General features: G+C 40.5%; 1 protein-coding gene across 2 annotated transcripts; it reads right to left on the bottom strand.

The window, feature by feature from the left end:
- Positions 1 to 1,203: 1,203 nt before the first annotated feature.
- Positions 1,204 to 15,155, bottom strand: LOC108435565 (C1q and TNF related 7). Of its 2 annotated transcripts, none has more exons than XM_017711492.2 (3): positions 14,890 to 15,155; positions 5,199 to 5,465; positions 1,204 to 2,335 (listed from the first exon to the last, which is right to left on the bottom strand). In XM_017711492.2, the coding sequence occupies exons 2-3, from the start codon at positions 5,428 to 5,430 to the stop codon at positions 1,707 to 1,709; spliced, it is 861 nt and encodes a 286-aa protein (XP_017566981.2). In that variant the 5' UTR covers positions 5,431 to 5,465; positions 14,890 to 15,155; the 3' UTR covers positions 1,204 to 1,706. The 2 variants fall into 2 exon arrangements, with proteins under 2 accessions (XP_017566981.2, XP_037397538.1); XM_037541641.1 differs by having other exon boundaries at positions 5,199 to 5,438.
- Positions 15,156 to 16,161: the final 1,006 nt, after the last annotated feature.

The raw sequence follows: 16,161 nt of genomic DNA, 5'->3' as shown, positions 1-16,161 counted from the left end.
ATATATACACACACACACACACACACACACACACACACATATATATATATATATATATATATATATATATATATATATATATTTATATTTATATATATATATTAGTCTCTATATATATTAGTCAGAAGAAATGGTACTTCAAAATGGTAACTGTACAGGAGGAGGAAAAAACTGAATGATGTGATGTCAAAAACTGAAAAAAAAAATGGAGACACAAAACCTCATACAAAGTTATACATTATCAGTTAATTGTTTTTCCTTCTCTTGTAATGTTGCGGTTTTGGGGACACACACACACACACACACACACACACACACACACACACACACACATACACACACACACACACACACACACACACACACACACACACACACACACACATATACACACACACATATACACATTTTCTTGCACTTTATGTTTTTTGAAGAAACACAGGCAGGAATACACTCCAAATGTTACTTATTGAATTGCACAGCTTTCACCTGTGATGTTTTTATTGGCCTGAAAATGTACATTCCAGATGATGCCGATCATGCGGATGGAAATTCCCCTCTGCATGTTTTATGTGAGCATATATAGGAGACACCCAGATTAAGGTTCATATGATATCCTGAAGAAACCAAAGAACGCCATGAAATCTGTGGCTTTAGTGCATTACTGCACAGCTGTGTAAACCATTTTAATAGCTTAAATACAAACACAAATTTTGGACCAAAACACAGGTTCCTGACCCCCACTCCCCAGTACTGAACTCTGGCATTCTCAGGGACTGTTACAGTTACTCCCCAGTACTGAACTCTGGCATTCTCAGGGACTGTTACGGACCCATCGCATTGTTACGCGCTCATCACTTTAACTGCTCCATAAGCTCATTCTAATTGCATTACTGTTTATATTGGCACTATTTATACCCACAGACTTTAATCTCTATGTGCCTTATATCACTTTGGTGTTCATTTCAGGACCACTTATATTATTTTTTATTATTTTAGTTTTCTACAATTAATGTTTATTTTTACAATGAGTGTTTTGTGTTTTTTTAGTGTCTATTTAAATTCACACATTTCCTGTTTACCATGTATTTAATGTTATTGTTAAACCATGGGGTCTGAGAGTAACGCAATTTCAGTACACTGTATGTCCTGTAGTATTGACAATGAAGCTGACTTGACTTGACAAATGTGTACATTTGTACATAAAATTAATACATCATTACTTACATCTAATCAGAGGTGGGAACAAGTCACTAAGTTGCAAATAAGAAGGAAGTCTCAAGTCCTGTGATCAAATCTCAAGGCAAGTCCAAAGTCAAGACAGTCAAGTCTTGCTTCTTGTTGATTAGCTACCTGCTTTAATGACTACATATAAATAGACTATTCACTATACACTATTTTACCATCAATATTGCATATAAAAACTCACAAGGCACATGTAGGTTTACTGGTTGCTTTACATAGCAAATAAACAGTTTTTGCATTATTGATGTTGCAACCCCTGGTTCCTATCACCACGACTGTAAAGATATCTGATTTATCAAGTTAAATGACTTTGGTTATATCTGAACTATTGGACTATGCAGAAATGTGTCTGATTTATAAAAATGGTCCGAATTGCTCTAACAGTGTCTTTCACCTAGGAATATTCTCCAAAATAACTTAATCCAGGATCATTTTTATTTAATGATATGTTTTGTTTGCTACTAAGCGTAGTCCTCTGCCAGTGTATCCAGGTAATTAGTATCTGCGTAAAGCAGGAATCCTGAAAATAGACTGTCTGCCCAGCCAGGATCTGAGAACAGGCCGTTCTGGTCCTTGTAGAAAATCTCCAGCCACACCTCGTCCTCTGGATTGAGGTACATCACAGTGGATCCAGATGCCACATCATGGTTCCCAGTATTGGCATCAAAAGTCTTAATGCGGTACTGGCCGTTCTGCACCAGGCCGATGGCCAGGTGCTTATTGGCCAGGGTAATGTCGTAGGAGAAGTAGTAGATGCCTGGGTAGGCACAGATGAACTTGCCCGTCTGGGGGTTGTAATGGCCACCCTCATCGAAGAGAACCTTGTTGAACTTGATTGGCGCCTGCTCAGCCGGGTAGCTGCTGGTGATGCCCACGGAGAAGGCAGATTTGGGCACCAGGCTGCCGCAGCGGCACACACCCGGGACGCCCTGCAGGCCCCGGTGGCCCTTCTGTCCTCTCTTTCCCTGGGGCCCGGGTGGTCCTGGGGGTCCTGTGTCGCCACCTTCACCCTCTGGGCCTCGTTTCCCTACGGGGCCTCTCTCTCCACGCTCACCGATTTTACCTGTTGGCCCCACTCTTCCTTTAATCCCTGAGATAAGGCAAGCAGAGCAGTTAGACTACAACTCCCATCATGCCCCTGGCATTATTTTGTTTTGCATGAACATCAGTGTCAGGTTGTGAAAAATCCTATAGAGACTAATGAGAAACTGTTGCGCACAGTTTTCATAAGTTATTCATTTGAAATGAATATTTTGTATGTGTGTGAAAGCTCATAGATCAGGCATTTTTTTGTCACATAATCAAGGCTTCGATATTAACTTAGCTAGCTTGCAACGTTAAAACAACTGAAGTTGGTGAACTTTCAGCTTGGCCCGTAATTCGTTCATATAACCACAATTATATGAAAATGGCATGAAGAAACTACATCTGACACAAAACAAATAGAATTTGAAACTAAAGTAATATGTAATATGAGTAATATGGACCAACTCTGAGTATGGCGCTACAATTTCTCAGTAGGTTAAATGGTCATTTTTGCAGTGTTTTGTAATCCTCATGGATGGGTTAGTTCTTCCAAATGATTTCTTCCAAAATATTTCATTGGTTTGCAGTGACGTACTGTTACTATAGCTTATCGTATGGGAAACGGCTTCCCAGTCTTTCTTGACAACATTCCTTTATATTAAGGGGGAATTCAACTACAATTAACATTTAACATGTCTCACAACATCTGGGCTGCTGTGTATAATTCTGTAGAGCAGCACTGCATTTCACAGCTTCATCAGTTTGGCAGAAATTGAAACTGATTTTGTATTCTTTTTATTTTTCGTCCATCAGTATGTCGAATACAGCACACAACCTTTGGGAACCCTCCTCAGCAATAAAAATGATGTGATATTAGGCTTCCCAACAATAATGATGGTGCAGCTGGTGGCAAGCCTATTTATTTATTTACTCACTTACTTATTGCTAGCTGGCTATAAATAGGGACCAAACTGTCTCTCACAGAAAGTAAGTTAGATTTGAGAATTGTTGTCCTCTACAACAAAACCCTATTTGTTGCTCTTTGCAGAGGATAAACCATGGAAGCAGAAAAACTGTGATCATCCCTCAACCACATCTGTTAGAGAAACTTCGAGCTCTGCCAGCAGGTCTGGATGTAGAAGAAAGAAAAAGTTCAGCAGTGATTGATTGTGGCTGAACGTGACGTAGTACATTTTTCAGAGTGATATACGCTCAATGTATCAGATTCTCTCTGTGAAATACGACCATCTGAAGGACGAACAGGTCACTCAGCAAGTGCGGAGGAACAAAGTTGATTACATTATTATTACGCCAGTGTCAATCAGGGAGAGAGGCAAGGTTTTTATCTGGTGCTTTTCTATGGTCGTTGCCAGGACAGCTGTGCCTGTGAAGGACAGAGTGTGGAATAGGCTGAGCAAGCTGGCTTAAATGGTGACATAATCAGTTACGATGGAAAGTACCTACCTCAGTTCTGAATAAAGTCATGTGACAGTATGTGAAGTGCTTATAAAACAGAAAGCAGTGATTTGTAAATTCTGTTTGACCTTTCATTCCAAATTTGGTCTAAAAAAGCTGGCACGGTGTGTGTGCTACATCACTATTCCTTTTGATGCAACAGGTCTGGACAGCAGGCAGGCCAGTCTAGCGCCTGCACACTCAGAGTATGCATCCATTCTGTTGTAAAATATCACGGCTGTTGGAAGAAAACCTCATATCTCCATGTAGCGCTTCAGTTTTTGACATAATTTGAACAACAAAAAATACCTGTTGCCTTTTACATTGTCTGTGAATTTCATGATAAATACGCCAAAAAAAGGCCCAAAATGACTTGAAAATGTCTACTTCTGTTCACTTACATTAAAGGTAAAGTAGGTAGAAATATCTTGAAAAATATCTTGAAATAAGTATTGATGTCCCTGAAAAAGACAATGTCTAGAAGGCACCATATGTTGCTCTAAAATGCGCATATGCAACATATGGCAAGAAGTGTGTGGACAACCCTCAGCCTTTTAGCCACACTCATTACTAACAGGTGAATAAAACCAAGTACATAGCCATGCAATCTCCATAGACAAACATGGACAGTAGAATGGGTGATACTGAAGATCCTGATGACTTTAAATGTAGCTCTGTCATAGAATAGATAATTAATAAATAATAATTAATGAATTAATTTGTTTGTTTCTATGAACTGCCCCCAACTTTGAGTATTAATCCAATAGTCATAATCTTGCAGCGTCTTTTCAGTAAAATAGTAATAGAAAAGCTCTCATTAATGTTAATTCGAATGAATACAGATGCTGCTGGAATAGGCAAAAATGTTAATATCATCTAAGATGTGAAGTTCTATTAGCATTTTATGGTTTGCTAGTTAACATCACCGTTGTTGGGGTAGCATCTCTGCAGTCAAGGGGGAATTGCAGTGATATTTCTATATTTCTGCATGATTAAGTAATTGAAGGTGGTTTGGTGGTAAATGATCTATTCTAGAGAAACCTACAGAGTCCGAATTGTTCACAGTGATGGTGAGGGGAACCAGAAAGGTACTCAAATTTATCCTATAAAACCGTTGCGAATGTGCTGCCTTTTACTAGTCTTGAGAGGAGGTTTTGGCCTAAAGTGTATTCTTTTAAAGCCATTCATGGTGGAGAGGTACATGGAGGGCATTGTGAGGCAAATAGTCCTCAAAGAAAACTGTTTTTATAACTTATGATAAAATAAAATCTCAGAAGACATGTGTAGGTTCACTGGTCATTTTGGATAGTGAATGAAACGGTTATCTTTGTGCTGTAGACATTGTGACCCCTGGTTCCTATCAGCACCCCTGTAAATAATTCTGAGACAGTAAGTTGAGACAGTAAATAATTCATTCATTTGCTAGAGAGGTTTGGTAGGGAGGTGTGCAGGCTCTTAAGCCATGTCTATACCTGCTTCCCCCTTCTCTCCTTTCTCTCCCTTCCTCCCATCTCTGCCATCTCTTCCTGGGATTCCAACGTGGCCGTCGCCCCCCGTGGGCCCGGGAGGCCCCGGCTTCCCTGGTGTACCAGACAGCCCCGGGACGCTGCAGATGAATCTAGGTTGAGATCCTTTCGCCTTGGCTTCCAACAGCTGACCAATTACACACTGACACAAGCACATCACACCCATTATTGACCACATCTTCGGACCTGGGAAAGGACAGAGCCACACCAGACCTGTAAATCAGAAAAGCCTCATCAAAGAAGAGCCCATTATCCTACAATCTGTCCTTTAAGTTAGTTCACAACATTCATATATATATATATATATATACTTATAGTATAGACACTATGGATCTCATTTTGTATATGAAGTTAATAATAATTTATATGTTAAAAATAACATGCCTGGTTCCATTGACTTACATTTAAAGTGAAGTATGTTTTTTCCTTCTCCTGTAATGTTACCATTTTGGAGATACGAGGTTGTCTTCTGACTATATATATACATATACCCCACATCAGACTCAGTCAACCTCCATAACCAGTATTACATTCTCCGGCCACAACATTCCACTCTTCTCATCAGTCTCCAATCTTGGTGTGAGGTTTGACCCTCAACTCACTTTCGAGGCCCATATAAAACACCTCTCCAAGATCTCCTTTCACCACCTCAGAAACACTGCCAAACTTCACCCCACTCTGACTGTATCAGATGCTGAAAAACTGGTTCATGCTTTCATCTCCTCCAGGCTCGACTACTGCAATGCACTTCTCATTGGGATTCCTGGCAAGAGTCTCCAGAGGCTACAATACATTCAGAACAGCGCTGCTAGGATCCTGATGAGAGTGCGTAAATATGAACACATCACACCCATCCTCTGTTCTCTTCACTGGTTTCCCATCTCTGCCAGGATTGAATAGAAGGTTTCCCTCCTCACCTATCAGTGCATTTACGGCAATGCCCCTACGTATCTGAAAGAACTCCTCACCCCATTGACTTCATCACGATCCCTTCATTCTATGAACACAAATTGCTTCCTCCCCCCCAGAACAAAACTCCGCACCATGGGAGACCGGGCCTTCTATTCTGCTGCTCCTCGCTTACGGAATGCTCTCCCTGACCATCTGAGGGTACCACAGTCGAGTCAGAGTTTTAAAAAAGGACTTGAAACCTTTCCCTTCAGCAGAACTTGTTACCTGTGATCTTCCTATGTGTCACGGTTGGCCCCTCCCAGTCCTGTCCATGTGCTCCTTTGTTTTGGTCCTGCCCCCTGTTTGGTTACCCCGCCCCTGATTGTATTCACCTGTCCCTCATTGCTACGTGTATTTAAGCCCTGTGTTTGCCCCTTGCATTTGCCAGTCATTGTATCACTGTATCGGTCTTTGTTTGAAGTCTGTTTGCTGGTCGCTCTGGTTTTTGTCATGTCTGTTTCCCGTTCCGTCCGCATCGGCTATATGAACCTGGACTGTTATGACCACGACCCTGGATTTGCCCCTAATAAATCTCGCTTATCTCAGCGTGTGCGTCCGCCTCCTCGCTCCCCCTTACACTATGGAGTGTAAAGATGTTTTTATAGTAGTTCTTTGATTTCATAGAAATGCTTTTACTGTATATCACTTTGAGATTTGCTTAAAATGTAAGGTGCATTTACTTAAAATGTAAGGTGAATTCACTATTATATATATGTACACACACACACACAAAAATATATTTTACTTTTAATGTAAGTCAGTGGAACCAAATGTCTTTCCAAGTCATTTTGGTCCATTCATCATGAAATTTACACACATATAAAGGCCAATAGGCATTTTCAAATTATGTAAAAAACTGAAAACCAACAAAAATGGAGATAAAAGGTCTTGTTCCGACAGCAGCGACAGTTCCACTGGCGCCCTGTGCTCTTCACAGATGAAAGCAGGTTCACACTGAGCACATGTGACAGATGTGACAGAGTCTGGAGACGCCGTGGAGAGCGATCTGCTGCCTGCAACGTCCTTCAGCATGACCGGTTTGGCAGTGAGTCAGTAATGGTGTTAGGTGGCATTTCTTTGGAGGGCCACACAGCCCTCCATGTGCTCGCCAGAGGTAGCCTGACTGCCATTAGGTACCGAGATGAGATCCTCAGACCCCTTGTGAGACCATATGCTGGTGTTGGCCCTGGGTTCCTCCTAATGCAGGACAATGCTAGACCTCATGTGGCTGGAGTGTGTCAGCAGTTCCTGCAAGATGAAGGCATTGAAGCTATGGACTGGCCCGCCCGTTCCCCAGACCTGAATCCGATTGAGCACATCTGGGACATCATGTCTCGCTCCATCCACCAGCGCCACATTGCACTACAGACTATCCAGGAGTTGGCGGATGCTTTAGTCCAGGTCTGGGAGGAGATCCCTCAGGAGACCATCCGCCACCTCATCAGGAGCATGCCCAGGCGTTGTAGGGAGGTCATACAGGCACGTGGAGGCCACACACAATACTGAGCCTCATTTTGACTTGTTTTAAGGACATTACATCAAAGTTGGATCAGCCTGTAGTGTTTTTTTTCCACTTTAATTTTGTGTGTGACTCCAAAGCCAGGCCTCCATTGGTTAATAAATGATAATAAATGATTTCCATGGATGATTTTTGTGTGATTTTGTTGTCAGCACATTCAACTTATATTATATTATATTATTATATTATACTTATACATATTTCATTCATTCAGATCTAGGATCTGTTATTTGAACATATATAAACTATATTTGCTTGTACTAAAGCCTCCATTCCAGCACAGCAGAGCACAACATCTGACCATTAATGTAATGCATTTTTTTTTAAAAGTCTTCATTTGATTTCTATCATTACAATAATACGTATGTATCCAAAGACATGCAGTCAGATCAAAAGGTGTTTTGTATAATACCATATAGAACCAAATACTACTGGTTTTCTATCACTAGGAAGAACCATTTGACCGTGAAGAGAACCATTTATGCATATAAATGGTTCTGTATAGAAGCACTATGCTCATATGGTCCTTCATTACTCATAACATACTATATTCATTATTTAGAACTCTACAAAGTTAAATGTTAAAAATGTTTCTACTCAAATAACATATAAAATGTGTATTTTTATACACATGGAATCTTTATAAACTTCTTTTTTGGTCAGTGGCATTTCACACAGCTAAATATGTGTTTATTGTGATCCAAATGGTTAACAAACTTGTATCTTAACATTAGATGCTATTTGGTGGAGTACATGCCTTGAGAGCATTCACTTGAGCCATAACAACAGTGAGTGAATAATCGAATCGCACTGTCATTTTTTATTGACTGAAGGTTCAAAGCCAATTACAAGAAAGATGGGACACTGTGAAATTCTGAAAACAGATAGCAGAGATTGGTAAATTCTATTTGACCTCTATAAATTGAAAACAGTATAAAAACACATTATTTTATATCTTCATGCTTCATTGTTTTTTGTAAATATACTCACTAAATATACCCACCAAGTCTAATGTTGTAAATAGACTCACTCCAAATCTAATGACGGTACCGGTGCATGTTTACTGTTGTGATTCATCAGCTTTCCTTTTAACAACACTTAGAAAGAAAGGTGCAGAATTTTTGCCATTCCATTTTCTATGGAAGACAGTTCTGGGCTACAGACAGGCCAATCTAGCACCTGCACTCTCTGATTAGCCATGCTGCAGTAACACATACAGAATGTGGCTTGGCGTTGTAATGTTGAAATGAGCGTGAATGTCCCTGGAAAAAAAAGACAGTGCCTAAAAGGCAGCATATGTTGCTCCAGAATGCGTTCAGCATTAATTGTGCTTTCACAGATGTGCAAAACGCTAAACTAATAAACCCTATTCCATGACAAACCCTGGCTTTTGAGGTTTACGCTGGTAACAATCTGTACGGTCCTTTACTTCATTGCCTCATCGGACAATATACATTTCCACTGTACCTAAGTCAGTTTTATGAGTTTGAGCCCAGATGTCGGCAGTGTTGAGACAAGACTTCCAGTCCGCATAGTTCAGGCTTAACTTTATTGATCCCGAAGGAAATCTAACAAATTTATCATGCAACATAGAGGGTGAAATTCCTCAATTCATTGCAATGCTTGGTTGAGGCCCAAGGACAGTTGTGGGCTGGAGATTAGGGAACTGGCCCTGTGATCGGAAGGTTGCCTCCAATCCCTAGTGCTGATAGTACATGACTGAGGTATCCTTGAGCAAGACACCTAACCCCCAACTGCTTCCTGGTCGCCGTGGATAGGGCTGCTCACTGCTCCAGGCAAGTGTGCTCACTGCGCCCCACTGTGTGTGTGTGTGTGCTCACTAGTGTGTATGTGATGTTTCACTTCACAGATTGGTTAAATGTGGAGGTGAAATTCCCCCTTTGTGAGACTAATAAGTATCACTTAAACTTATTTTTAAAATGCTGGATTTTTTTGCTGATGCATATTTGGCAAAGCAAGACCTGACCCATCCTTGCTCATAAAGACTTTCCTGGATGCTCCTATTATACTGTGAAATGTTTAGCTATTCACAATGTTCCTAGGATAAAATTGCCCCGCAACTTGCCCCGTAATTTTGGAATGTGTTGCATGCATCAGTTTCAGAACATATATTCACAAAAAACAATAAAATCAATAAGACATTACTGTTCAAATAGATTTGGACAAAACTATCTCTCCTACTGTTTTCTGGACTAAGCTATTAAATGATGATGATGATCATCTTAGGGATTTGAAGCCAAAGTGACCCTACTTGTATAAGACTGGTGACCCCTGGTATAAGGTGTAAGATATATGTGTCCATATAAATCATAGACAGTTGTCTCACACCATCGGTTCTGTTCTGAGAAAATCTGAGAACTTCAGCCCAGATGACAGAACCAAGCCCATAAGCCATGATTCCACTGTCCTGTTAGTTCCTGTTATAAAACAGCACATTGCTTTCAGTGGGAAGTTTATATCCACTGGGACAAAACAGGATTACACATCACGCTTTGTGCTTGGCAAGCCACATCAATACGGCCAGATGTGTGTTGTAACCGCCTGAATGATGATGTGTGCTGGAACATGTGTTCCACCATAAAATGCAAACACACACTCTCTGCTGCCCACACACACTCTGAGGAAATTCTCAGGGCTTTCCTTGTTGGTATGTGCCCCCAGAGAAGTTTCTCCCAACGTGTGACCTCATAGCCCTCTCCGTCTGACGCTGTGGCAGTTGTGTTGATTATTTCCAAAGGCTTGGCTAGTGATGCAGTCCAGAATCAGAGGGATACAGTAATTATATCAAAGAGAAACATAGTTATGGGTATTTTACAATGGTTGACCCAAGTTCAGGTTATATAATGTATAAGCCTCTGGTCAAGAACAAGAATATAGTGTTCACTGTCCAGGTAACTCTACTCAGGAACATGTGAAAGACCATAGGTCAGGTCTGAGTTGTTTGGTATATTATTTGCATCATAAGAAAACCTTGTAACTTTCACATTTTCACAGATTTTCACATATTAAGTTACATCAACAGATATACAGGAATTGTCTTTCTGCGTGCCCCCTAGCTGGCCATCCTGACAGCAGAATGGAAAAAGTCTTGTTTTTTTTTTTGTTCCATTTTTCCAAATGTTCTCCCCAATTAGGCATATCCAATTCCCTTCAATCACATGCTACTCCTAGCACTACGAGGTCAAAAGCTCACATAGGCTTCCTCCAAGACCTATGAAGCGAGCCACTAATTCCCACTAATGAGCCACTAACTGCCACTAATGCAACATTGGACAGCTCTGGAGTGTGCTCTGAGGAAAGGACCAACCGTCTGTTCTGTCAGCTAACAGACGTCAGCCTTGGCTAGCATCATGCTGAGTAATTGGGGTAGACATCCTGCCCACACAAAGAGTAGGAGGCCAGTTGGACTCTTGGACTCTCTGCCACGAAAGGCTGTAGCGTTAGCAGGGTTTAAGCAACTCGCAATCTCCTGATGATCAGACCAATTCTTAGAGAGTTGCGCCACTCAGGAGCTGACATGGATATTTAAAATGTATGTATATGTATATATATATATATATATATATATATATATATATATATATATATATATATTTATTTTTTTGGATCTGTGTTTGTGAAATGTCTTGAACCGGTGTTGAGCTGCTAGTGAGCAATGATGAGTAAAATAGGAGGGGAGAAAAGTCACCCCTCCGCAAATACTGGTCAGCTTTCTTCATATCAAAAAACACTTCACAATAAAAAAAACAGTATTCAAACTCGAGGAAAGACTTTTTATAAAATGTTCACTTGCTTGTTCATCAGTGAAGACAAAAATCTAGTTCACTTCCAGTTTTAACAATCATACTCATTTCCATTGAAGTTTCATCAAAGTGATCAACCGAAGGACGTCCAAAACGTGTGGAAATGGTACTGTATAGCAACTGTGAAAAGGGGTTAAGAACATTTTCCTTCTCCTATAAAGTTATCAGAAAGAGAAAGTTTTCTTGGTGAAGTTACGATTGAAGGTGAAGGATAAACAGATTCTAGGACCACCAAATGCAACATGACCTCCGTGTGTAGGAAGTCCTTCTCTGAGGCTAAATATATGGGATAAAACACTGAAATCAAATGTTACATTGCGGGATGTCGTGTGGCTAAATTTCTACCAAATTTCAAACATGGATTTTACACAGTAGTCTGAATTAAAACCTAAAGAGAATTAAGGCCTAAACCTAATATTTCATTTGGTGGGTCATGCCAAGTAATGCTATAAAGCATAGCAATGGACCCTTTTTGTGTTCACCACAATATCATCATACAAACATTGGGAACCACCTTACTCTGATAAAGTAATGTACCACTGATGTATGTAGAGGCTATATTCGCCTTCTTAGCTGTAATGTTAGCTGTCTTGCTTCCTTCTGCATTAGAAAAATATCATCCAAACAAAAAATACCTCTCAGCTTCAAGATACATAATCAGTAGGGGAAATTCAGAAATCTCACTCTTGAGGCTGTTATGACCCTGCTCTAGGAGTGAGTAGGCATGCTTACAACAGATGGCTGGAACGTTACTTTAAAGCAAAAACATTTTCATATTTATCATAATTTTGGTGATAAAGTGAAAACTGAGTTGCCAGCAAGTCCAAGCTAATGTTTGACACTCTGATAGTTTAGGAATAGCTCCAGTTTGCTAGCTTTCTATGATTGATAAACCTTTAAGGATGAGGATTTATAAGGTTCTATTGAAGTGGCATTCATAAAAACATGAAGTGTAATGTGGTCAAATCAGATGTAATCACATAAAATTGACTCAACCCTATAGCCATTTGGCCGGATGTGTCCAGCATCGGGCCATCTAAGTGAATCAAACACAGCTGTAATAGCAAGTAGATCAGAACCATGCAGTTGGACTCGCTCAGTTACTTGCTAATGAAACCCTATTTGTAAAGGCGATTACAGTGGAAGATGACAGCCAGCAGCTGTAAGCCAGAAAGGAAAGAATGTAACAGCGGAACATGGTCCACAGAGACACACACACAGCGTTTCCATGACAGCTGCAGAAACACATCTGTCAGGTTTAACAGACGCTAGATGTTATATTGACTGGAGTCATTCACAGTGTAGTGTACATACATCAAACCATGAACCTGACAGCTTACGCCAACATGCAGCACTACTGCTGTTTGAATGAGGCACAATAAAGGACAGACAACTAGAAGAAGGTTTGTTTACATCTATCACCAAAGAACAAAAACATCCTGTTTGCCTCTAGGGATATAGAGAGGTTGGAAATAGTGATGCAAAAATGAATTGTAACTGTTTTTGGTACATAAAACCACATAAACGTCAACTTCCATTTCTAAAAAGGTTGGGATGTTGTGTGAGATGTAAATAAAACAGAATGCGATGATGTGCAAATCATTTACACCTTCCATTTAATTAAAAATAGACATCAAATGTTTCAAAAACGGTTGGCACAAAAAGGTTGCATCACCTTTTCTTTTCTTGTTTGAGAATGGAGAAGACACTGCTGTAGTTCTGAAAGTGAGATGTTTCCCCATTCTTGCTTGATATAGATTTTCAGCTGCTCAACAGTTTGGGGTCTCCTTTGTCATATTTTTCGTTTCAAAATGCGGCAAATATTTTCAAATGGTGACAGGTCTGGACTGCAGGCAGGCCAGTTTAGCACCTGGACTCTTTCACTACAGAGCCATGGTGTTATAATACAAGCAGAATGTGGTTTGGCATTGTCTTGCTGAAATAAGTAAGGCCTTCCCTGAAAAAGACGTCATCTGGATGGCAGCATATGTTGCTCCAAAACCTGTATACATCATTCAGCATTAATGATGCCTTCACAGATGTGCAAGTCACCCATGCTATGTGCACTAATTCACCCCTACACCATCATGAACACCAGCTTTTGAACTGTGCACTGATAACAAGCCAGATGGTCCCTCTCCTGTTTAGCTCGGAGGATACAGCATCCACGATTTCCAAAACAGAATTTCACATTTTGATTCGTCAGACCACAGAACACTTTTCCACTTCGCCTCAGACCATCTTAAATGAGCTTGGGTCTAGAGAAGGTGGCAGCATTTCTGGATAGTGTCTTCTTTGCGTAGTAGAGTTGAAACTTTCATTGTGGATGCAGTGATGAACTGTGTTCACAGATGATGTTTTTCAGCAGTGTTCCTGAGCTCATGCAGTGACTTCCACTACAGAATCATGTCTGTTATTAATGCAGTGCCATCTGAGGATCCGAAGATCACAGCCAGCCAATACCGATTTCCAGCCTGGTCCATAGCGTACACAGATTTTTCCAAATCTTTTAATGATATTATATACTGTAGATGATGAGTTCCCCAGGGTCTTTGCTATTTTCCATTGACAAACGTCTTTCTTGAATTGTTGCACTATTTGCCTGCACAGTCTTTCACAGAGTGGTGAACCCCCCCCCCCCCCCCCCATCTTTACTTCTGAAAGACTCAGCCTCTCTGAGATGCTCATTTTATGCCCAGTCATGTTACTGACCTCTTGCCAATTAACCTAATTAGCTGTGAGATGTTCCACTTGGTGTTTTTTTTATCAACACCCAACTTTGCCAGTCTTCTGTTGGCTGTGAGTCCCAACTTTTTTGAAACGTTTCATAATTTAACCAAATTCAAAATTCAGCATATACTTATCAAAAAGCAATAAGATATCCCAGCTTCAACATTTGATATATTGTCTTTGTATTTTTTTTTTTCAATTAAATGCAGGGTTTAACTGATTTCCGCATAATTTCATTCTGTTTTTGTTTACATTTTTCACAGCATCCCTGCTTTCTTTGGAAACAGGGTTGTAAAAAAATACTCAAAGAAATAAGATGTGGGCCAATGAACCTCTGAACAAATTCCCAAATGAGCTATGTCCTTGCTCAGATTGGTTCAGCTGACTTGGACATTCCCTATTACGACATGGACATAATCACAGCCAACTTAACAGCGTCTACAGCCAAGTGAAAAGAGGCCAAATGATGGTAGGGATACATTATGAACAATGTTAACCAGACAAAAAATGTTGGGCAAATGTAATTGTCTTAACCTCTTTGTCCAACAAAGTGTTCTTAGAGATCTTTAGGGTCAGATGTAACACATTATTATGAGATTGAAGGAAATCTTACCAGATTGAGTGGTCACCCAACGTGCAATGGGGCTGCTGCTGGTGCTTTTCCCCCTGCAGTTGTAGATTTCATCTATATTATCACTGGCATTTCAGCCTTTTCTGTCTGTCCTTTCCAGTTCCAGTAAGACTTTTCTTCTTCTACCACTACTTTTCTGCAACATCTGTTGGAGCAGCACACGTTATAAAGGCAACTTCCCCAGAGCTGCATCAGCTGCCACTTTCTCTGTGTCTGTTCAGCATAATTCCCCTCTTGTCTCTCTCTGTCAGCTTCTCATAATATTTCTACATGTCTCGGCTTCGGCGTGTTGTTTTCACCACTCCTTGTTCCAGCCGTCCCCTCCTCCTCCTCCTCCTCCTCCTCTACTTTCCCAAGGAAGGAAGACAGGCAGGCCCTAAATCCCTGCTGTAAGTACCTATGAGCTCAGACTCAAAGGAATCAATGAGCTCATAGAGGTACAATGCCATTCAAAAGTTTGGAATCACTGTGTTTATTAATATAAGACCAGTTTGGCTGCCGAGACTTGCATAAACTGGTGCTAATATGCTGGTCCTGTTTAACTCATATTTTCCATTGCTTATTGTGATGTACCCAGAATGATGGACATAGGGCTGAAGACAATCCCACCAGGCATGCAAGCACTCACATGTTACGAACATCCACCAGAGCTGGAATGTCATAATAAAAGACAGTAAACGGTAAAATTAGGGATTAAGGTAAAGAAAAATCCTATTATTGAAAAGCGTCAGGTCAAGTTAACCTATTTATTTGTCCAAAGACATGTTACAGTGAATAATCCAGCTGCGGAATGCCACATACCATCTGCAGAGATGATTTTTGAAAAGTTATAAAAGTTACATCTCAAGTTTTGATGAGCAATGCAAGGCTGCACATAAACTTTTTGAGCATTTAGCACTGGCACTATAAACGTTTTAATAACCTAAACATCCATCCATCCATCCATCCATTTTCTAAGCCGCTTCTCCGTCAGGGTTGCGGGGGGGTGCTGGAGCCTATCCCAGCAGTCTTCGGGCGGAAGGCAGGATACACCCTGGACAGGTCGCCAGTCCATCGCAGATAACCTAAACATATTAGAGAGATTAAAATGACTAAATCTCGAGGGCCACGAATCAAGAAAAGGTTTGTATTCGGGGGTTCAAATATATTTCTCCACAATAATTCAGATTAGTGGGCGATATGGCAAAAATATAATATTGCAGTAATTCAAGAAACTATTACAATGGATGATACGTCACAATAGTTATTTTTAAG

The sequence above is a fragment of the Pygocentrus nattereri genome, chromosome 9 (assembly GCF_015220715.1).
Source record: "Pygocentrus nattereri isolate fPygNat1 chromosome 9, fPygNat1.pri, whole genome shotgun sequence".
Taxonomy (NCBI): Eukaryota; Metazoa; Chordata; class Actinopteri; order Characiformes; family Serrasalmidae; genus Pygocentrus; species Pygocentrus nattereri.
Note: the sequence above shows the minus strand (reverse complement) of the source record. Positions and strands in the feature narration are given on the sequence as shown.